This window comes from Babylonia areolata, chromosome 19 (genome assembly GCF_041734735.1).
Source record: "Babylonia areolata isolate BAREFJ2019XMU chromosome 19, ASM4173473v1, whole genome shotgun sequence".
Taxonomy (NCBI): Eukaryota; Metazoa; Mollusca; class Gastropoda; order Neogastropoda; family Buccinidae; genus Babylonia; species Babylonia areolata.
This window is the reverse complement of record NC_134894.1, coordinates 24468038-24492555: the sequence shown is the minus strand read 5'-3', so window position 1 is coordinate 24492555 and position 24518 is coordinate 24468038. Positions and strand designations below refer to the sequence as shown.

At 42.0% G+C, this 24518-nt stretch overlaps 1 protein-coding gene across 2 annotated transcripts in view; it reads left to right on the top strand.

Annotated features, from left to right (window-relative positions):
* Nucleotides 1–24214, top strand: part of LOC143294249 (sodium-coupled monocarboxylate transporter 1-like) — a 35949-nt gene extending 11735 nt beyond the window's left edge. For both annotated transcript variants that reach the window (XM_076605682.1, XM_076605683.1), the window contains exons 2-17: nt 1379–1510; nt 3401–3694; nt 4594–4645; nt 5408–5475; nt 7549–7629; nt 11905–11978; nt 13028–13159; nt 13615–13750; nt 14345–14433; nt 16885–16997; nt 17255–17325; nt 20497–20583; nt 21207–21415; nt 21664–21764; nt 22228–22343; nt 23353–24214. In XM_076605682.1, the coding sequence (XP_076461797.1) occupies nt 1391–1510; nt 3401–3694; nt 4594–4645; nt 5408–5475; nt 7549–7629; nt 11905–11978; nt 13028–13159; nt 13615–13750; nt 14345–14433; nt 16885–16997; nt 17255–17325; nt 20497–20583; nt 21207–21415; nt 21664–21764; nt 22228–22343; nt 23353–23421 (1812 nt within the window). In that variant the 5' untranslated portion in view covers nt 1379–1390 and the 3' untranslated portion in view covers nt 23422–24214. The remainder of the gene's footprint in view (nt 1–1378; nt 1511–3400; nt 3695–4593; nt 4646–5407; nt 5476–7548; nt 7630–11904; nt 11979–13027; nt 13160–13614; nt 13751–14344; nt 14434–16884; nt 16998–17254; nt 17326–20496; nt 20584–21206; nt 21416–21663; nt 21765–22227; nt 22344–23352) is intronic.
* The last annotated feature ends 304 nt before the right edge of the window (nt 24215–24518 follow it).

The window sequence follows — 24518 nt, the reverse complement described above, 5'->3', positions numbered from 1 at the left end:
ATGGACATATAATGGGCAGACAGACAGTCAGTCAGATAAATAGATAGATAGAATAAATACAAGGCCCGTGAGGCAGCAAGCAAACGACGTGAATGCAGCAACACCTGCACACCTCACACTAGGGGAGAGACGGCTGACCAATGGAATCGTACTTCCATCACAACATGTCACATCAGCCTGTGTGGGGTCGCTCAAATCCTGCCTCTAAATCTCCTCCTTCTTTCCTCCTTCCCTCCCTCCCCGCCAGCCCCTCTCCACGCCACACGTTTTCCCATCCTTCAGTCCCACTTGCTGGTGGTGTACTGGGGTCACAAGGAATACTGGGGGATAGTACATCAAAGGTACAAACATGAATCGAAATAACGCTAACAAATGCAGTAAGATATTTTACACATATGCATATACATATAAGAGAAGAGAAAAGAAAGGAGAAAAGGAACTCACCTTGATGTACATATTCACAGAATCTTCAACAGGATGGAAGCATATCAATAACAGTACATCCTTCGTGTCCACCATTTCCAAACATTTTTACACTCCAGTCCATGCAATGGTGTACACGAAACACGACGGGTGGAGTCAACAGCGTCGGTTTGTGTTCATGATTTTGCATTGTTTTAATCAGAACCTTACACCAAAATGAAAGGGTGGGTAATGCGCTTCATGTCATTCTTCACGTGTGTGCAAAGCGAAACACAAAAACCGTGATTTAACTGAACAGGTCACAGAATTTGGGATACAAATCACTGGCAGCTGAACACTCCACATATGCCAACACTTCAATTAGTGTCCATGCTTAAACGTGGAAACTTCATAAACTTTGAACGATTATGCACATGATGTTAAACTCTACATCTGTCTGCAGGATGGCTGCATTGGGACTGCTGAATGAGATTAACCAACGTTTCGGAGCTTTCTGCAAACATTGAAACTGCAGTGAGCAGGACAACACAGTTCATCACCCCACCAACGTGAAACACGTGTAGTAGTGGAAATAACTGAAAACACGTGCAGCAAGTACATGTCATGTTGTTAACGCGTTGTCGTTCTGGTGGTGTCAGGGTATGTCATATTGGACAGGAACCCCCACACCCCACTTCCCTGGGATGCTTTACCCGTTTGGCCATCTTATTTGATATAACAGACGACGTCTTTCTGTTTTGTTTTCATTTGTTTTTTTGGTCGCAAAGCTTTCAAGGCTGAACGGTGTTTTCTAAATTTTTTCAGTCTTTTGAGCTCATTTCTAACCAATCTTCAATTCACCTTTCTTATCGGGTCCGTTTATAAAGCATGATTATTGGAGTCACATAAAATTAAGCGGGTTCTTTGTTTTTTGTGTTGGATTGATTCGATTCAGTTTGATTACATTTCCTTTCAGAAAACATCGACTATGGCAGGGGAAGAAACTCGTCTGCACTGGGCGGACTACGTGGTGACAGTGGTGTGTTTGATTGTGGCCCTTGGTATTGGTCTGTTCTTCGCTCTGTGCAGAGGAGGACAGAAAACTAGGGTCAGTCTCTCTCTCTGTCTCTGTCTCTCTCTGTCTCTCTCTCTCTCACTATATATATATATATATATATATATATATATATATACATCTATATATAGATATATTCATAGATATAGATATTATGATTATCTGTCTGTGTCTGTCTCTGGGTTGCTTTTTTCTCTGTCTCTGTTTCTGTCTGTGTCTGTGTGTCTCTCTCTGTATCTCCCCCAGTGTCTCTATTTCTCTGTCTGTGTCTGTCTGCCTGCCTCTCTCTCTCTCTCTCTCTCTCTCTCTCTCTCTCTCTGTGCAACAGAGTATTGATTATGAAAATGGTTCCAAATTTGTCTGAACTTAATAATGTGTGCTTACATCCGAAAAATACTACATAGTCATTACCACAAGACAAAGCGCCAAAACCTTCCGCCCGCCCGTTCGCCATTGTACATTTGGCGAAATGATCGAGGAAGTCAGTCTTTACGAAATTCTTGGTCGTGCTCATCATAATAACCTGTCATGGTCACATTATGTAATGATGAATTTCAAAATTGTATCCAAAAAGATTGATCAACTATCCAGAATAAGCATTTCTTAAACAAGCACTGCTGTAAAATACTGGCTTTTCCACGCTTATATTGAACCACATGTAAATTATGCATCAACAATATGGGAATCTGTCAGTGAAAGTTGTTAAAACAACTTCACGAGTCTACATGTAATACTTCTGAAATCGTCGTCATTAACTGTCTCTTATTTCAAATACTCAGGTATACTGTCATCAAAATGACAACTCATTCATAATAAGGTGCTTTTTTATGTTCAAGATAATGTCTGGTTTTCTTCCTCTTGCTGGCTTACTCTTTTACCCTCAGGAATAAAACCCATTTCATTTCACTCTCCCCCTTCCCTGCCCCCCCCCCTCCCCTCCCTCTCTCTCTCTCTCTCTCTCTGTCTCTCTCTCTCTCTCTCTGTTTCTCTCTCTCTCCCATTTCCAGTCCCTCATTTTGATCTCTGATAGACAGATGGGAGGGAGAGAAATGGAAGTTTAAGTGGAAATGGCGAAACTGGGATTTGGCAGACTGGCGTCTTAACTTCTTAACTGCCACCTACCTTCAATAACAGAATGTAGTCTTGCATTCCTGATACGGGTTCCATATCCCGTGTACATGCAATAGGTAAGAAACGTGGACATTTCTCCTTCCAAATTTAGTTAACTAATATGTACTGGGGGTGATTTTCGTATGAATATTTGTTACCAAGCTTGATTAAACCAGTAGAAAGGCGGTGATTTCAAACTGGGGAGGGGGGGGGGTGAAGAGAGATGGTCATGACAGACAGCAAGTGACCCTTGCACGTCTCCACAGTGCAGCGCCACGCTTTTTTCTTTTTTTTTCTTCTTCTTCTTCTTCTTCTTTCTTTCTTTCTTTCTTTCTTTCTTTCTGTTTTGTAAGTGTATTTGTTTTGCTATCAAAGTGGATTTTTCACCAGAATTTTGCAAGGGACAAGTGTATATGTTTTCCTATCAGAGAGATTTTTCCATAGAATCCTGCAAGGGACAACCCTTTTGCTGCCGTAGGATCTTTCACGTGCGCTAAGTGCATGCTACACATGGGACCTCGGTTCATGGTCTCGTCCGAATGACTAGCGTCCAGAACACCTTTTCAAGGAAAAGAAACGAAAGAATAAAAATCCACTTCGATACACATGTGTATGTCTGCGCGTGATTGAAGCCTGACTTTATGACAGGAATTAAAGGATGAGCGCCTAAAGGCAGCAGTCAGTCGGCTCTACCCAGGTAGGCAGTCTGTTGTGAAAATGACAGTGTTTGTAAAGTAGTTAGTGTTTGGTCTCTGACCGAAGATAGGCGATATATAAGTATCAATAATAATAATAATAATAACATGGGACCAGGAAGAGTACCTTCTGGGAGGCCGTCGGATGGGCGTGGTCCCAGTGTGCCTGTCGCTCTTCGTCACCTTCCAGTCGGCCATCCGTCTGCTGGGCACGCCCTCTGACACGTACAACACGGGTACCATGGTCTTCTTCATCAGTGTGGGCATCTGTCTCTCCTACGTCCTGGCCACCTTTACAATAGTGCCCCTGTTGTACCCTCTGCGTCTTACCAGTGTTTACCACTACCTACAGTTGAGGTTCCGATCTGCTGGGCTGAAAAACCTCATCACTGTAATCGGGATGCTGCATACGGTAGGTGTGATTGATTGGTGTGGATAGTTATACAGCGCCTATCCTCCTCGGACAGACACCAATCTCTGAGTGTTGTACAATCACAGAGTAATTTGCACCACAGGCTGCCCACATAATTATAGGTAGTGCTGGAGCACAATTCTTCACCTTCTCTGTCGACTGTGTATAAATGCCCTTGTTCTGAGCTGGGCTGCATGAACCATCTTTGCAGCGCTAAGTTTGCTTCGCTTTGAGAATTTTCCTTCACTAAATCAACGCTCAGTCCATGGAGTTGGGACAATTCTTTTAACGCCAGACAAGCTTAGCGCTGGTGAGATCGCTCAGGCAACCTAACCCAGTTTTATAAACATGTCAGGAGATGGGACTCCGAAAGTTTGCAGAGCAGGACAGTTACAACGTACACACAGGTATCAGTCAGAGAGGAAACGATAACGGAGGCAGTAGATACACAATGCTACGAAATTAGCACTAATACACACACAGCACAGCACAGAACAGCACAGCACATATAGATAGATACATAGTTAGATATAATTTGACTGATTGATTTATTGATTTGTAAAACAGAAACTCATGATTACTGCAGCTATATTTCATGCCAAGCTGTAAGAAATGACAAATCATTCAGAAATGATATAAACGAACATTTTTTTAATAGGGAAAAAAAAGAAACAACAAATCATAAACTCATTTCATGACTCTATGAACTATGTCAATGAAGTGGTTCGACTGGTTCCACATTATGCTACACAAACATATCGGCCTTTCAGGAATTTGGTTAGATGTACATATTTTTCATGTCTTTAATCAGAAAAAAATGCAAATGTGCAAACATATTACTTATGATTAACATTTCATAAATTTTCCGCACTTTTTATTTCATGTTATTCTATGTCCAGACCGTGTACATGGGAATCGCTTTGTACTCTCCTGCTCTGGTTCTGCAAGCGGGTGAGTGATGGTGGGAAAGTTACAAGTCTTTGTTTTACTTGCTAAAAGAATACTCGTTTTCACATTTCATAAATTTATAGCTGACAAAACAAACTAAGTTATCTCAAACTATGATATGAATGGTTGTGACAATCAAACATAAAGCCATGTCAAATCATATCAGAACGAACAACAATCTTTACAGTATAATGTCAAGAGTAACGATGACCATAGAAAAAAATTACTAAGAAGATACCATTTCCACCTCCGCCGCCACCACCTCTGATACTGGTGCTGGTGGTGGTACTATTACTACTGTTGCTATTGCTGCTGCTGATAATGATGATGGTGATGGTGATGCTACTACTGTTGCTACAACCGCTGCTGTTAATGCTGCTGCTGCTGCTACACCACTGTACATGTAATTACTGTTGTAAACATAATCACTGTATCAATCATTGACGGTATCACCACCACGACTACTACTGCAACGTTTACCAGGCTTCTTGCTACTTCTGCCATTTTCTGCTGTTTTAATTTTTTTTTTAAATCCACTGCAGAATGCACCCCAACGCACGCATGCACACATTTTTGTGTATTAATTTTTCAAAAGACAGAGAGACTGGGTGCGGGAGGGGAAAGAGAGAGAAAAGGAGACACGGAGAATAGCTACCGAACAGATGGATGGACGGACAGACGGACGGACAGAAACGATAATATCTCTGGTGCAGGCCATGTAGTCTTTGTTTCCAAACATGAGGGTGTGTTTTGAAATGTGTGCAGTTGTGGGGCTGTCTCTGTGGGTATCGCTGGTTCTGATAAGCACCATCTGTACCATCTACACTGCCATTGTGAGTAAGCGCTATACAGTACAGGCCACAGCCCCTGCTGAAGCGGATCCAAATACAACTGCGACATGTATAACAAACGCAGAAGTATATAAATTACAGACAGTGGTATATTGATCGAGTGTGTGTATCAAAAAGAGAGAGACTCAGGAGTTGCAAAAAGCAATGTTTTAGCTGTCCTGCATGCCTGTATTGAAAACTCGTCATAATTCTTTATATTGATGAATACATTCGCCGTCCTACTCTAATTAAGTCATCATGTCCCAGAGACTAGTTCTCCTGTATTCAGTGCTCATAAACTACATGTTCATAAATGGGAGAACATCAAAAGCTCACAGTGATTTCTATCCGTCCCTGGCCAGGTCAACAGATGTGCAGACCTGTTAGTACTTTAATCCCATCGTGTTGGTTCGAACTTGCTGCTATGATCCCATATTCAATGTCAGTGTTTGGTGGTTAGTTGTGGCAACAAGAAACTCGAAAATGGAGTATGGCTGCTGACATGGATGCGTAAAAAAAAATAATGATCATAACATGTAAAAGTTCACCCGTTAATGCTAGTAAACATGGGAGCCGCAACCCACGAGTGCACATTCAAGTGGAACTTCTCTGCGAAGCCTTCAAATATTGATAATCAAATCCATCAGTATTCATAAGCGTGGTCGGCCATCAAGTCGACTGACAAGCTGATTGATTGGTGGGTCGATTGATTGACTACCTCGTTTGCTTACTGGATTCAGTTTGGTTGTCATAATTATAAGATATCGTGCAGGAAAGAGTTGAAAAACAATTTCCTTCTATTTGTGCGTGTATGGCCATGGAAACTTACGGTGTGTGTGTGTGTGTGTGTGTGTGTGTGTGTGTGTGTGTGTGTGTGTGTGTGTTTTATCTTCAGTTTAACGTCTATTCACTATAAGTGTTTTTAGACGGAAAGGAGTAACGTAGTGGATAAAGGAAAGGGAATGCATGTGAATATTAGTGTAAAAAAGTGCTCATGTTATGTATCAGAGGAAAAGTATAAGAAATTAAAGTCTAAAGAGATTGTGGTGTGTATTGAATGAGGTGTCATGGGAAGGAGAATATGTGTATGCATATCAACAAGTATTAACCTACAACAATGTAAATATAAATAACAACATTAATTATAATACATCAAATGAGGATACCAACTGGACTGGAGTTTAAAATTTCCGAAAACATTCTTAAGCAATGAATAATCATTCAAAATCTTTTCAGTGGCTAATGAAATATTGGAAGAAAAGTCATCAACTACATCTTTTGGAATTAACTGTCTCATGCTCGACCAGTTTCACTTTCACTTTCTCAAGGAGGCGTCACTGCGTTCGGACAAATCCATACACGCTACACCACATCTGTTGAGCAGATGCCTGACCAGCAGCATAACCCAACGCGCTTAGTCAGGCCTTGGGTGCATGCTTACATATTTGTGTACCTATGAAAGGGGATTTCATTTTACGTAATTTCGCCAGAGGACAACACTCTCGTTGCCATGGGTTCTTTTTCAGTGCGCCAAGTGCGTGCTGCACACGGGACCTCGGTTTATCGTCTCATCCGAAAGACTAGACGCTCAGCTTGATTTTCCAGTCAAACTTAGGAGAAAGGGCGAGAGCGGGAATCGAACCCACACCCTCACGGACTCTCTGTATTGGCAGCTGAGCGTCTTAACCATTCTGCCACCTTCCTCCAAAATACACGCCCAATGTGGGTCGTGCTCGACCAATGAATGAGTAGATGGCTTACAGTTATTTGCTTACCGCATAGTATACATTTTATATTTTTAGAAAATTTTGCACGAAAGCCATTTAAACGAATTCTATACATTAGACTTGTAATTTGTCTTGAATGTGCTGCTGGTGTCAAATTTGGAAAATGTTTGGGATTAGCTGCATTCTCTGTTTGCACAATATTAGTAATATTGATTGTGTGTGTGTGTGTGTGTGTGTGTGTGTGTGTGTGTGTGTGTGTGTGTGTGTGTGTGTGTGTGTGTGCATGTGTGTGTGTGTGTGTGTGTGTGTGTGTGTGTGTGTGTGTGTGTGTGTGTGTGTGTGTGACCAGGGGGGCATCCGAAGCGTGATGTGGACAGACGTCCTCCAGACTGTCATCATCTTCATTGGCATCATGGCTGGACTCATCAAGGTATCCCCTGTAGCAAACTCGCTGTGCTAGGCAGTTCCGCCCCGTTTTTCTTCTTTTTTTCTCTCTTTTTTTTGTAACTTAATTCAATAGTAATAATGATAATAATAATAGTAATAATGATCACATATTCGGCGCTTATTATCAAATAAAGCTCAAACAGCCTTCCATGAGCAAAACCCAATAATTAATGCACACTCACTAAACTGCAAATAACGAATGTATAAAAAAAAAATTTAAAAAAATTTAAAAAAGACGAAATAAAAAGCGCTAACAGCCCCAACAACGAAACTGTACATCTCACAACGAATTCTGTTCACGACATCTTGGGCCTTGGCATATTCAATATTTTTATTTATTTTTAATATTTTATCTTCATATAGCGCTATAATACAAGCATAAGCAAGCTCTAAGCGCTTTACAATCCAATACCTAAAGTGAAACAAGAAAGCATATAAAAAGCAGCAGAAACATAAAACAGAATCATTAATATCATAAAAACACAATGCATAAAACTCACAAAGTAACATACTATCAATACTACAACTGTTATACTCCAACACTCACACTAACACACACGCACAGACACACACATGATTAAACGGCTGAGATGACAGCAATTTTCACTTAAAATACATACATGTAAAAAGGAACATAATTGTAATCTGCATGCCACAGATTTTGTAAAAATTGTAAAATAAAATTTTGGGTAGAAAAGGTAAAAGGGGTAAAAATCGGGTCATTCTCCCTTTCGAACCACACCACCACCATCCATCTACCCACGCCCATTCGCTCTACTCTCCCATCACACACACTCACATTGCCATGGGCCTGGGACAACAGCACTATTTGAGTTATGGCAAGTATTTTTTAAAGGGATAAGTTTTAAGATTTGCTTTAAAGGTAGATAGATGAGTTTTGTCTGAGAGCAATAGGCAGAGAATTCCAAGTTGTTGGGCCGAAGAAGGAAAATGACCTTCAGGAGTTAACGAAGTATCGGGGAACAGTTAGCTGGGAGGAATCAAGAGATCTCAATGTTCTGCTTGGCAAGTACGGGTTAATAAGCTCAGAAAGATATGAGGGTGTGGTATCATAATTCAGGCACTGAAAGCATAGGCAGGCAACCTTATATTCAATTCTGGCTTGAACAGGCAACCAATGAAGTGTCCGCAGGAGAGCAGTAGCGCTCTCTCTCCTCGACTTTTTAAGGAAGAGTCAAGCTGCACTATTCTGTATTTTCTGGAGCTTGTAGAGTTTATCATTGGGAAGGCCAGCTAAGAGAGAATTACAATAATCTAGGTGGGATAAAATGAAGGCAACAGCAAGTTTGTTGGCGGCATCAACAGACAGGAAGGGGCGGATTTTACTAATCTTACGAGGCTGAAAGTAAAGAAGTTTACACAGGTGGTTCACATGAGTTTCCATCGTGAGGGATGAATCGAGGTAAAAACCAAGATTGCGGACAGAACTAGAAAAAGAAATTTATATGCCAGAACAAATGATAGGCGTTGTATTTATCTGCTTGAGCTTATTTTTATTACCAGTCAACATGAGTTCTGTTTTGTCATCATTCATTTTTACTTTGTTTTGTTTCATCCACTTTGCTACATTTTCTATACCAGTTTTAAATTTAGAAGCTAACCATGGAATTTCAGAGGGAATAGTAGAATCATGCAGTTGAGAATCGTCAGCAAACAGATGATAGTGAGGTACAGACTGTTGAATGATCAAACTTAGACGTTGTGTGTACATTGTAAAGAGTACAGGTCCCAGGACGGAACCTTGTGGCACCCCATATCTGAGCACAGACGGAACAGACTGGTTTCCATTTACAAGGACAGAGTGTGTGCAACCTGATAAGTAGGAATGAAACCATTTCAGAACAGTGCCATTGAGTCCGAACACAGCACACAACCTTCTGACCATAATTTCATGGTCTATTGTGTCAAACGCTTCAGAAAGGTCCAGCAGTGACATAATGGATACCTTGCCTGCATCAGATGCTAGCAACAGGTCATTGACCACACGTAATAAGGCCGTTTCCGTGCTGTGTCCCTTTCTGTACGCTGACTGTGCATCTCAAGGTGTTTCATAAGCTGGCCAAGCACAATACGTTCTAAAACTTTAGACAGAAATGGGAGGTTTGATACTGGTCTATAGTTTTTCAGGTTTTCGGGATCAAGACTAGCTTTCTTCAAAAGGGGACACACCAAGGCATGCTTGAAGGACTGTGGGACAACACCTGAGGTCAAGGATATATTCATGATATTGGTTATAATAGGTAGTAATTCTTCTAAACATTGGTAAAATATATAATGTGGGATAGGATCGAGACCATATGATTTCTTTGGCATCTTGAGGATGACATCTTTGACCTGTTCCTTGGTAACTGTCTGGAATGTAGTGAACTGTATTCCATTAAAAGTATCAGATTCGCCAAAATCAGTAGGAGAAACGAAGTTACTTCTAATCATCTCTATTTTAGTAGTGAAATAATTAATAAATTTATCAGCTAGATTTTCAGAAGGTATATTGCCAGGCAGAACAGTTCGGACATCCTTCCCCATCATCTGACTGGCCAAGCAAAACAGAACTCTGGAGGAATCAGCATCAGTAATTCTGTCGCACACGTATTTCTTTTTCGCATCGCGGATCATTTGATTTACAACATTGCGTAAGTGAGCATACATCTGCATGAAAACTTTCAGACAAACTTTCGCCATTTTCGCTCAGCGGAGCGACGCTGCTGTTTTGCCACCTTGATTTCAAGAGACATCCAGGGTGCACACAAACGATCGAACACAACACGCATTGTGAGAGGGGCATGCTTATCAAGCAGTTCCTGGAGGGAAGCGTTGTAAAATGTGATCAGGTCACTGGTATACAGACTGGTGGCAAATACTTTTGAAACATCAGCTTTTAAAAAAAATAACATTTAAAGATCTGTAATTGCATGAGTAAACATTTTTCTTTATCTTTACAGGCTTTATGAGCTTAAGATTAAATGATATCACAGAGTGGTCAGAGATGAGTTTGTCAACAAGAAGAAGATCTGTCACACTGTTCTCACTGTTTGTTATGACCCAGTCTAACGTATGACCGTGACAGTGGGTGGCAGCCTTAACAAGCTGTTGTAAACAGTGGTTTTCAAGTATTTTTTAAGAGAAGCAACATTTGCATCAGAAGTTTAATCAAAATTAAAATTAAAATCACCAACAATAAGAATGTTATCACATGAGAAAAAACAATCCAGCAAATCGCAAAATTCATCAATAAACATTTTGTTCGAAGGTTTGTTCTTTTTGTTTGGTGGTGGTCTTTTGACTGTGAGGAATGTAACTTGCTGGTTCTCGTAGCACAGCCGAGTTTCACACACTTCAAAGGACTTAAAATCAAACAGACACATGATACCAGATTGATGGATGACCTGCCCTTGACAGGAGTCCAGTTGCACAGTCTTGGTCTTGGCTGGCTCTGACCAGGGCTGGCAGTCTTTCTTCGAGGACGGCAGTGGATCGGCGTGTGTGGTTTTGTCTTCAAGCTGTCCCTGTGTGAAACAGTGTTCCTTTTTCAACTAAGGGACAATGAACAACAATCCACAATTACCCTCTATGAAAATGTGACCAACAGACTTTGTCATACATATGGACTATCCCAGATCCGCTTTCTGGACTCCTAACAAAGAGATAAAATAAATTTACCCACCAACAGATAAACATATACATGTGCCACGCGATCTGCTACAGAGAGAGAGAGAGAGAGAGAGAGAGAGAGAGAGGCAGGAGAGAGAGAGATTAGCAGAGAGAGGCTAAGAAAGATAACAGAAAGATGGAAAGAGAGACACGCAGCTGGGCCACTCGCCCCCACTGTACGTGTGTGTGCGTGTGTGTGTGTGTGTTCACAGTAAATTTTAGCGAATTCATTTCCTCTGGAAAAAGCATTGTCTGTGGACAGCAAATTTAGCTTTAAAACAAAACAAAACTTTCCAGAGGAAGTCAGACTTCTTCTTTTCCATCATTTCAGGTGTTGTTGTTTTTTAACAATAAAAAAGTTATAAACATAACTAAATCAATGATTCTATAGATGTCTGTCAAAAATGTGATTCCAGGAACTATGGAAAATCCAGGTTTCTGTTGGAAATGGTTGTCTAAAGTAGCGCACATGACTACTTTTTTTACCACGACTTAACCAATGGTGATGTTGGTGACGGCCTTAGTGTCACGACTATCCACATACTTACCCACCCTCGTCCTCATCATTCATTCCTCTTTGCTGCAGGGTCTCCTCCGTGTTGGTGGCTTCTCCCAAATGGTCAACATCGCAGATGATGGTGGGCGACTTGTCTTTGACGAGTGAGTAAAATATGGCACAGTACAAAACGTAGTGTGTTTTTCTATTGATGATTTTGACAGTTTCACCATCTATCAAAAGAATATTTTCGACCAATAGCCAGTCATTTAAGTATGAGAATCCGGTGCATTTAGAACTTACTATGTGATGCGTATACCGTTACTGCAAAAGAATGGGCCGGATCCCGCAGAGGCAGAAAAACCGTTAAACCGATCTTTAATCTGCGTATCCTTTGAGAAAGACAAAAACACTTCCAACACCAGAGGGAGTTCTACCGAGTCATCGTAGTCTTCAAGAAGGCGTTTGACAGTGTCAATGAAGAACACACAATGAAGAAGTTTAACAAAGGGCAAAGGCTAATCAACACCATCAGCAACTATACTCCAAAAGCAACCAGTGCGGTACTCACACAGGGTGCATTGGAAAGTGGTTCTACACTTTGGTTGGAGTTCGTCAGGGCTGCCTTCTGTCTCCTACATTGTTCAACATATTCCCAGAATGCATCATGACTGATGCACTTGAAGATCGTGTCAGCACAGTCAGCATTGGAGGAAGAACATTCGCAGATGAAATCGATGGCCTGGCAGGCCAAGCTTGCTGGAAGACTGGATAAAACATGGACAAGAGATGTCATGGAAATCAGCGCCAAGAAGTGTATTCAAGGAGGTGTCAAAGCATGTCGAATGATCAATATATGCTACACCACATCTGCTGTTGAACAAAAAATGGAGCAAATGTCTGACCATCGCATAAATCCAATGCGCTGATCAGGCCTGGAGAGTCTACCCTAAGAAAAGTCTCTTCTCATTTTCTATTGCATGATTATGTAGTGTAAAAGCTAATACATGATTATGAATGCCCACTATCTGTTATGTACATGCTGTTTTAATCTCTCCTTTTCTTTATCCTTTTGAGGGATGCATGAAAAATGCGTTGTCTTCCCTGCCCTATTACCATTAGAAAAAACATATATTCAGTTCAATTCAGTTCAGTTGTGTGTGTGTGTGTGTGTGTGTGTGTGTGTGTGTGTGTGTGTGTGTGTGTGGAACAGAGTGGATGTGAAGGCCCGCCACTCTCTGTGGAGCACCATCATCGGCATGTGCAGTATATGGATGTTCACCCATGTCAGTCAGTCTTCCGTGCAACGAATCAGTTCCCTGCCCTCCCTTCAGCATGCCATAAGGTCAGGTGTTATACGTACACACACACACACACACACACACACACACACACACACACACACACATACAAAAAGGCAGACAGATACACACACACTTTTTATGTTACTTTGTCATTTATTTGATTAATCATTTGACCATTTCTTCATTCATTTGTTTGATAAATTGATTACCTTTATGTGTTATTTCTCCACTCACGCATGCCTTTGTTTCTATCTTTTTTCCTATTTATTTTTTTCAAAGCATATCATGTATCATATCATATATCATGTCATATCATGTCATGTCATGTCATATCATCACACCATATCATATAATCATATTACATCATATGGTATACCAAATATCACATTATGCATCATACCATTTCACATATGATAGCATGTATCATATCATATCATATTCATCATACCATACATCAAGTTGTATCATTCTGTGATTGAACTGTTTATGTGCACAGGTGTTATCTGTGGAACATTCCGCTGCACATGCTGTGCGGTGGGACGCTGTGCCTGATGGGAGTGCTGCTCTATGCTTACTTCGTCACCACGGGCTGCGATCCCTATGCTGCTGGCTTCATCCACAACAAGAATCAGGTCCTCTGATGTGGCGTGCCTTGGTGTGGTGTGATGTGGTGTGGTGTGGCGTGGCGTAGTATGGTGTGTTGTGGCGTGGTGTGTTGTGTTGGGTGTGGTGTAATGTGTTGTGGCGTGGTGTGTTGTAGCGTGGTGTGCTGTTGTGTGGTTTGTTGTGTTGTGGCGTGGTGTGGTGTGGTGTGCTGTGCTGTGCTGTGGTGTATTGTGGCGTAGTGTATTGTGGCGTAGAGTATTGTGGCGTGGTTTGGTGTGTTGTGGCCTGCAGTGCTGTGCTGTGCTGTGGTGTATTGTGGCGTAGTGTATTGTGGCGTGGTTTGGTGTGTTGTTGAATAGCGTGGTGAGGCATTTTGTAGCCTGATTTAGTGTGGTGTGGTGTGGCGTGATATGAAGTGGTGTGCTGTGTTGTGTTGTGGTGTGGCATACAGCATTAGACTGCATTGTATGTTTTCGGGTCATGTCGTGTAACGACGCGTCGTGTCGTATCGTGTCATGTGCCCACACATATTATATCGTGTCGTGTCCTGTAGCGCTGTTCGGAACGGCTGGTCACGAAGAAACCTTCAATGAATGACGACACAGTGACGTGACTTTCAGGTGGCGCCCTACTTCATGCTGCACGTGCTGAGAGACACGCCGGGCATGGCGGGCCTGTACATGTCCATGCTGTTCAGTGGGGCCCTCAGGTCAGTGCCAGTCCTTTTTTCTGCATGTGTCAGTGGTTTGCAATGAATATGTGGTTGTGTCAGTGGCAGTGTTTCATCACCTATCGACCTCGTCGCTAATACCATCATCATGGTAGTGGAGTGATGGCCTAGAGGTAACGCGTCCGCATAGGAAGCGAGAGAATCTGAGCGCGCTGGTTCGAATCACGGCTCAGCCGCCGATATGTTCTCCCCCTCCACTAGACCCTGAGTGGTGGTCTGGACGCTAGTCATTCGGATGAGACGATAAACCGAGGTCCCGTGTGCAGCATGCACTTAGCGCACGTAAAAGAACCCACAGCAACAAAAGGGTTGTTCCTGGCAAAATTCTGAAGAAAAATCCACTTCGATAGGAAAAACAACAACAACAAAAAAACAGCACGCAGGAAAAAATACCCAAAAAATGGGTGGCGCTGTAGTATAATTGTTTGTATTGAATAGCAATTCTTTGGATCTTTTTCTAAAAATTTTTGATGCTCAAATACAACCCATTCTGCAATATGGATCAGAACTGTGGGGACTGGATAAAAAAATAATAATAATTAAAAAAAAGCTATTGTGCATTGTGAGTCAGTGCATTTGTTTGGGTTAAAAAAAAGTTTTTAGGAGTTAGTATGAGAACACCAAATGACTTAGTTTATGGTGAGACGAATAGGTATCCTATTTATATTAACTCTGCAGTTAGATGTGTCAATTATTGGCTAAAATTAACAACGAAAAGCTTATGACATGTTGTATGATTTAGACTTGAAGGGAAAAAATAACTGGGTTTCTAATGTACGATTATGTTTATTTGAACTTGGTTTGGGGTATGCTTGGGTTAATCAAGGAGTGGGTGACGATAAATTATTTGTGCGAATTATCCGCCAACGACTGATTGACTGCAGATGTCAAGATTGGGAAAACCATAGTAAATATAGTGACAGATTTGATTTATATAGAGTGTATAGTTCGACTCATTTAGTGAAGAAATATCTGTCTTTGAATTTAGATCGTTATTTACGATTTATCTTGATCAGATTTAGATTTGGCATAACCGAAATTAATGTTCATCAGTTTCGCTATAACAATAGAAATAAATTTGCTTTGTTATGTACATTGTGCAAAGTCTCTATTGAAGATGAAGTTCATTTGGTTTTGATATGTCCTGCTTTGCATCATCTTCGTGTGAAATTCTTACCAAAGAAGTATTATATATATCCATGTTTGTTCCGATTAGGTCTACTGATGGCTTCTAGTAATGAAAATATCGTTCGTAGTTTGGCACTTTATCTGTTCAAAGCATTTCAGCAGCGAGTATCTCTTGTATCATAAATTTTATCAGGACCTGTGGTGCTCACCTGTGTATTAATTATTAACTGTTGCTGCCCCTCTTCATATGGGGCCAAGGCCTTAAATGAATAAAATATCTCAGTCTCTGTCTCTGTCTCTCTCTTTCTCTCCCTCTGTGCTCAGGGCGAGAACTGGATGTAAGAAAGCACACCAGTGCTTATCTGTTATCCTTGGAGTAAAGAATTTTGTCTTGTCTTGTCTTGTCTTGTCTCATCTTGTCTTCTCTCTCTCTCTCTCTCTCTCTCTCTCTCTCTCTCTCTCTCTCTCTCTCTCTCCTTTTCTATTTGATTTTCCTCTAAGAATTGCGCTTGTGCTCGGAAAAGACAAGACAGCAACCGCAATGACAAAGGAGGGGGTTTCATATTTAAGAAATAAGGACATCTCACGGATTCACACACATTTCGAGGAAGCCTGTGACGACGCATTGTGCTTTCCTGTGATTGCAAGAAATCGTGGCAAGGAAATGTCTCTTCTTCCTCTTGTAAAAATGTGAAAAAGTGTGGAGTTCGTGGGGTACGAGTAGGCGCGTGACTGCGAGAAAGCATTTGATACCATGCCTTCTTTAAATGGAAAAAATCAGGTAATCCTTCAACCAATACGTCACTCAACCTATCGGCAGATATGTAAACGAATACCGAAACAAACCGATAACAAGCATCCAACTGGTTGCACCATTTTGTATGACACTCCTGACAACTTTTCATCTTTGACGGTTTTCATCTCTCGACTTGAAGACTGCATTTGACGGTTTTTCGATTCACCATTCCCTATGAGGAACCATCATCTCAACAAAAGTTACACTGGTTTATCTTTGCATGTCAAGTTGGACCCATTCTGAATGGGAGTTGTCAACTCATAGTACATGTTCATATCTCGAATTTTGATTCCCTCAAGGCTCAGTTCTGGATCGTCTGCTATTTATCGTTTATTCTCAGAATCAAGTGACACATTCCGACTATGTAAACGAAGGAATTGGCAACGAACAATTGTAAAACAGATCTTTGTTGTTTGTTATCAACTGATAATTTCTAGCCAGTGAAGGAAGGAGAGGGGAATGTATGGGATTCTTCTGAAACCTGTGTTGGTCGCTTGGGTGTGCAGTACTGTGTCCTCGGGGATCAACGCCCTGGCAGCCAACACTGTGGAGGACGTGTTGGCCAGACCTCTGAGAGGGATGAGAGACACCACTGTTACTCTAATAGCCAAACTCACAGGTTTTATGTGTGTGTGTGTGTGTGTGTGTGCACGCATGCATCCGTGTGTGCATGTGTGTGTGTGTGCGTATGTACGTGTGTATGCGTCAGAGAGACAGAAAGAGAGAGACAAACTGACACTGATAGTGAATGACCTTGATAACTTTATTCAACAGCTCTTTTCGTAACGCATGTGTGAGAGATAAGAGAGAGAGAGGCAGACGGACAGACATGATGAATGTTCTGACTCATGTGTTTGTTGTCTTCGTCACGTACAGTTGTTGTTTACGGATTGCTCAGCCTGGGTCTGGCTTACCTGATGAAGAACCTAGCGGGCCCTGTAACACAGGTGCGTTTTGTTTGTTTATTTTATTTTGGTTCCTCTTTAAATTGTTAGCCTACTGAGTGTTTGTATAATTGTTTTGTCTTGGTTTGACTTTGATAATAATATTGTCAATAATGATAATAACAACAACAACAATAATAATAATAATAATGATGATGATGATTTGTACTTATATGTCGCAAACTCCCCATAGTATGTGTTCTAAGCGCCTCATATGGAATAATACACACAACAGTGCATTACAGCTTACATGCAGACATAATTTCTATATATACTTTTGTGTGTGTGTGTTGGTTTGTCTTGTTTTGCTTTGTTTTCCATTTTAGTCAGCGTTCCTTCCGTGGAAACTGGTGAACACTGGGTCAGATGCCCAACGCATAACCTTCTGCGTTCAAGGGCTGCAACTACCACGTTCACTCGTGTGTACACGAGTGGGGGCTTTTACGTGTATGACCGGCTATGGGGGGGGGGGGGGTTACCCCGCCGTGTAGGCAACCATACGCCGTTATCGGGGTTGTGCATGCTGGGTATGTTCTTGTTTCCATAACCCACCAAACGCTGACATGGTTTACAGGATCTTTAACGTGCGTGTTTGATCTCCTGCTTGCGTATACACACGAAGGGGGTTCAGACACAAGCAGGTCTGCACGTCTGTTGACATGAGAGATCGGAAAAATCTCCACCCTTAACCCACCAGGCACCGTTACCGAGATTTGAGCCCGGGCCCCTCAGATTGAAAGTCCAACGCTTTAACCACTCGGCTATTGCGCCCGTCCAACGCATAACCGAATCTGCAGACTGCTGTTTCAGTATCCACCACTGACCCGGGTTCGATGCCCAGTTTCAGCATGGTGTCGTGTCCATGGGAAAGGCGTTTCCTCCGATTTTCCACACTCTGCCTGGGTGTGAATGGGTAACTGTCTTCCTGAAAGGAAAGTAAAATAGAATAAAATGAAATAAAATGAAATAAGTACTTCATAGTATCTTGCTACACACTGCTACTTTGACGGGCATGACCATTCATGTAAGTATGATAGTTGGTCGTGTTCGACTATGACCATCTGAACAGCAGAGGAGGAAACTGATGTCCCGACTATCTGGCCTAGAATTTGATAACGGTGGAGAATGTCTTGGCCAAGTTACATCCCCACTCTCTCGGCCAAGAGGGTTTTAGGACAGTCAGCGTTGGGATGGTTCCCAAAGGCAAACTAGCCCCCAAGGCTGCAGCACTGAGAGCCAGTGCAGTACAATTTTGCCTCCTAGATTGAGAATCATAAACCTTCACGAAAGAATAAACTGTAAATAATTTCCCATTCAATGGAGAAGCCATTGAAAATACAGCTCTCACTTTGCTGTTGGCCGAACTGTAAACGTATGTCAGTCAGTGTGTTGGCCACAGAGAGAGAGGTTATAATGGTGGTGGTGGTGGTGTGTCCATCGAGATCGATGATGACCATCGTTGTCATCGAGATGGGGGATGGGGGATGGGGGGAGGGTGGTGGTGGGGTGGGGGGAAGGATGCTCATGAATCTATCTGTGAGTGCGCAGATGGCTGAATAGTCCAATCTGCGCACGAAATGTCCGCTGACAGTTGGGGCAGACAAAGACAGGCATATCATTGTCAGGGAGCTTGTTTGCCCGTGACTTTCTGGCCTGCCTCTTCTGAACAGCTGCAGCAGTCCTGTTGGCCTCGCACAACCTGGCGCCTTTGTGCACAGCAGCGCGCCATTTGTCACGGTCCACTGCAGATTCCTCCCAGGAGTCAGGGTTGATATCAAACGCTTTCAGAGAGACTTTCAGAGTATCTCTGAAGCGCTTCTTCTGACCTCCGTGTGATCTCTTCCCTTGTTGCAGCTCGCCATAGAAGAGCCTTTTGGGCAGCCGATGGTCTGGCATGCGCGCCACGTGTCCAGCCCAGCGAAGCTGGGACTGCATCAGGATGGTGAAGATGCTGGGAAGGGTGGCTTTTGCGAGCACCTCTGTGTCAGGGGTCTTGTCTTGCCACTTGATGTTCAGTAGCTTCCTGAGAGAGAGAGGTTATAATAATAATAAGACTAAGTGACATAAAAAAAATATGTATAAAAGGTAAAGTAGAATAAAAATTAAATAAAATAAAATAGAATAAATAAATAGACATAGTCTCACACCACATTTGCTAAAATACATATTTCAGACTATCTCACATCACGAAATAGACATAGTCTCACATCACATATACATGTATACATATGTATACATACACATACACACATACACACACATAATATATCTATATATCTATATATACACAGATATATATACATACACACATGTACATACATACATACATACATACATACATACATACACACGCACACGCACACATATATATGTATACATATGCATACACATACATATAATGTAAAATCATCACAAGCAATATCCTAGTCTCACATCACATAGCCCCAAATCACAGCAAGATAAAAACATATCACATTTACCCAAGTCAGAAACATGCACCAGGAACCAGGCCTCACAGAAGCACACTAAAAATGATCACAAATGCATGCAAATCAACTCCAAGAGCAAATCTAGCGATCAATTCACAGCAAGCAAATAAAGATGGAAAAGCTTTACTTAGAAAACTAAAAATTGATAAGATTTGTTTTTAGTGCTCTCTTGAATGCAGGTGTTGGGGTGTGACGAATGTGCGAGGGCAGTGAATTCCATTGTTTTGGTGCAACAAAAGAAAAGGAACGTTCACCATAAGTTTTTGTGTGAATTCTTGGAATAGACAGTGTGCGCATGTCATTTGAAGAACGGATTTGTCTGGATGGTGAATAGACAGAAAGCAGATCTGAAAGATAGACGGGACAAGAATCAGTGAAGAACTTGTGACAAAGGACTGAGAGTTTGTATTGTATTCGTGCTTGGGGTGGAGGGGGGAGGTGATGTGTTGACGTTTCCTAGCCTTGAGTGTGAGTCGCGCTGCAGAGTTTTGAACTTTCTGAAGTTTGTCAGACGGCAAGAAGAGCATTTCCATAATCTAATCTAGATAGGACAAAAGAACAAACCACGAGCCCACACACACTCAGGTATGTGTTTGTGTCGGGGTGGGGGTGGGGGGGTACTTGTATGTAGCCATGGTTTTACACCTATTTGCTCAGTATTTGTTTATCCCCGTGATTTCCACAGATAACCACCAGTGTACAAGGAGCCTTCGGGAGTCCTGTTCTGGGAGTCTTCTTCCTGTCCGCTGGCTTCCCCAGGTGCAACACATATGTGGGTACCTACCTACATGTGGGTGATATGTCAGACTCTGTGTTTCATGGCAGTTATAAACATATATATATATATATATATACATATAGTTATCTTCCTGAATGTGATATGTCTGTCTCTGTATATCCTGGCAATTTTCGTCTTTCATGGTTCGGCATCAAAAAGAAGATTATGAAGTAAGTTCGTCGTTTTTTGTTGAGTTTTTTTTTTCTGACTTCCCCTCCGTCTCTCTCCCTCGGAGAAGGGTTTTTTTGTGTGGGTTTTTTTTGGGGGAGGGAGGGGGGGGCCTGGGGGCGTGGGGGTTCATCTTTATGCGGCATGTCTTCATGTCCTGGGTAAATAAAATCTGGCGGACCCTTTCCAGATCGGGTTTTTTTTGTTTTGTTTTTCGGGTGGAGGGCGGGGGGAAGGGGGGAAGGGGGGTTGGTCCACACATTGGGTAGTACTTGGTTACATGGGTACCAGTAGCAAAGGAGAACCTTTGACCTTATCTAATGAGTAGTTGTGACACGTGTTTTAAAGATATATATATATATATATATATATATATATATATATATATATATATATCAGTGCTGTTTCGCGAAGTTTTTATCAAATCCGTGAAATATCTGTATTTTCAGGGAGCGACGGGCGGAGTGGTGGTGGGCAGTGCGGTCAGTCTGACCGTGGCTTTAGGGTCCACACTGTACGGAGCCCCCACCCCCTCCCTGCCTCCCGGACCTGTGGACCGCTGTGACGTCACCAACACCTCCTGGACACAGCCCTCTGTGTGGAACGTGACTGTGGTACCGTTGGACCTCAACGCTACCTCTGACTCCCCACTTCACAGGTCGATGTGTGTGTGTGGAGAGAGGGGGAGTACGCCCGTGCGTGCGTGTGTGTGTGTATATGTGTGTGTGTGTGTGTGTGTGTGCGCGCGCGCTCTCGTGGTTGTGTGCATATATGTGTGCGTGTGACTGGGTGCGTGAGATATACTCGTGTGCGCTTGCATGCACGCGCACAAACCGTACCAATGTCACACGTGAAAATCTCCAGGAAGATGGCCTCACAAGGACAGGGCATTCTTTCTCATTGCAGTCGCTCCGACCTCAGCCTGTGGGACATCTCCTACCTGTGGTTTTCTGTCATCGGTTTCTCAACCACTGTCTTGTCTGGCATCGTCATCAGCCTCATCACAGGTAGGGCGTGTGTCCCTGATGCACTCTGTATCATACACTGCTCTCTTCCAGTGACTTTCCTCATCTTTGATAAAGTTCTAGACCAAAGTTATAATAGCGCTCGCAGTGGTAATAATCATAGCATCAAACCAAGCACACTGTTCCCTTTCGTCACAATAGTGTTAAGCTGTTTCAATGTGAGGGTGTTTTGTTTGTTCTGCGTTTCGTTTATTCACATTTCCATTGAATCACACTCTGTTCTTTTTCATCTTTTCCCTATCACCCTTATCTGTTTTGGTTTCTTCAGAGCATGTGTTACTATCCGCTAAACTCTACTTGACGTTTCCAAGTCGGTAGTGGTGGTGGTGGTGTTGGTGGTGGTGGTGGTGTGTGTTTTGTGTGTGTGTGTGTGTGTGTGTGTTTTATGTGTGTGTGCGTGTGTGTGTGCGTGTGTGTTTGTGTGTGTGTGTGTGTGTGTGATCAGGTTGTAAGGAGGAGGCAGGGGAGGTGGATCCCAGGTTGATATTCCCGTGTTGCCGGAAGCTGTACGGACTGGCTGAACCTGAAGACAGGACAGAGGACAACGCCATTCCTTTGGATGTAAGTGGGTTGTGGAAGACAGAGGGAAGGGGGTAAACTCTTCATTTCAGCTTCCTTCAGACAAACATGCACACACGTACACATACACAAATATACATGTGCGTACAAACACACACATGCAAATTTACACATAATCACACAGGTGCACACACACACACACACACACACACACACACACGCGCGCGCGCGCGCGCGCGCGCGCGCGCGCACGTAAGCACGCACGCAGATGGCCTTGATAGACACTGGACTGTGATCTAAAACTTCGAATGCAGATCTCCACGTGGTTGAGCGTGAGACTCACTCACAACTAAAATGAGCACATGACTTTTAGCTCCATGACAACTCTCTATTACGCTGTATGCCATCCGATCAGATGGCTCTGGCCATTGTCTCATTCAGAATAGTAGGTCACTGTACTGCTCATTGCTTCCAGATCTTAACTACCTGTATTGAAATTAAGTGAGCTGTACGGGGTCGCCCTGCTTTCAATCTCGTTTACTGGTGACTCATTTTCTCGTTGACAATCTGTTGTAGCTTGTAACGTGGTGCTCCTCTGAAACGTCGATCTGTCCACATTTGTCATTTACAAATTCTTATGCGTCCTAAGATTTTCAACAGAGTACTCCAGTCGTCGAAACCAAAAGCTTTCTCAAAGTCTGTACATAACCGAATGCTCTATGTCTGTTTTGTGTCCATGTGATGTACGAATTTCTACGTATTGTATATGTATTCACCCACGAGGAAGAGCGGCACAAACATTACACACACAAATTTGTTGTGACTGAAATGCAATGCAATGCAAAAAATTATATATATATATATATATATCTGCACTAAACCCGACATTTTAGGACTCTCCCCAACAACCACAGATTCAACCCTTCCCCACCATTGAAAAAACAGGTGTAGTATAATATACAACAGGTGATGATGATGTGTTACTCTTTATGACGCTATTGATAGTGTGTTAACATACGAAACGCTATAAATAGTGTGTTCATTTCAACAGAGTGTCCGTGAATCCAGACTGCACAAAGACAACATAGAAACCGCGCCCTTTGTCGCCAACAGAACCTGACAATCGTCTGCATAGAGTGTCAATATGCTTAGCATTTCATAGCGGGTATGTCCGCAGTTTACTCCAGTTATTTACGCTTTTGAAAAGTATAATGTCTCGAGATATAAAATTGAAGAATGTAATTGCATGTGAAATGTACAGTTTTCAGAAAAAATGGTTAGCATACTTGCCTCTACTTGGAAACAACATATGATAACATTTTGAAATAATAAAAGTTCGGAAAATAAAAGCTGCTCCAACTATAAACTATAAACTTTTAGACTCTTGAGGCTCATATATTTTGAAAGAAATAACAGTGAATGATTCGACTGTTTCAAGAATATTTTTTGTCCATTCACAAGTACAGAAACCCAATGTTTGGCAAGTACAGAAGTAGAGAAATTCAATGTTTGACATGTATAGATGTACAACATAAACAGAGAAGGTAAATATATGCACGTTGAAATAATATACATTTGTTATATTTTTGGTGAATGGGTGCCCATGCATTGCGTATTTTTCATTTTCATCGTTAGTCCAGTTTATTGTCGCTTTTTCTCCTTGTCTGTGGATGTACTCATGCAAAAGCATACAGAAATGGAAATTGATTTTTATAGTTTTTATTTTTAGTATATATTTTGTATAATTCAACTGTCTAAAGAAGATCTTATTGTCCATATACAAGTACAGAATTTTTTTCACACGATTTGATGTAAAGTACAGGAAAAGCAGATAAAGTAAAAACATTCACGTTAAAACATATACATTTGTTATATTTTCGGTGGAATGAGTGTTTCCTCTCAAATCTTATCATTTTTTCATTGCCTCTCTCTCTCTCTCTCTCTCTCTCTGTCGTGAACTGGATGACGCCAGCAAAACCGCTTTTCCGGGGGAGGGGTGGGGGGCAGATGTAAACAAGGTTGAAACAATCAGTTCCGTTTTTGAAAGTTCAAGTGCGTTCACTGCAGAAAATAAAGTTGTTGATGTTGATGGTTTTGTTGTTCATGCATATGATGTTTGTATAGAACACGATGAATTAGACGTATCCTGTCCCACAGACAGCAACGTTATTCATGAAAAAAGTCATGTTACAGATATTTTCCAAGAGCCTATTCATG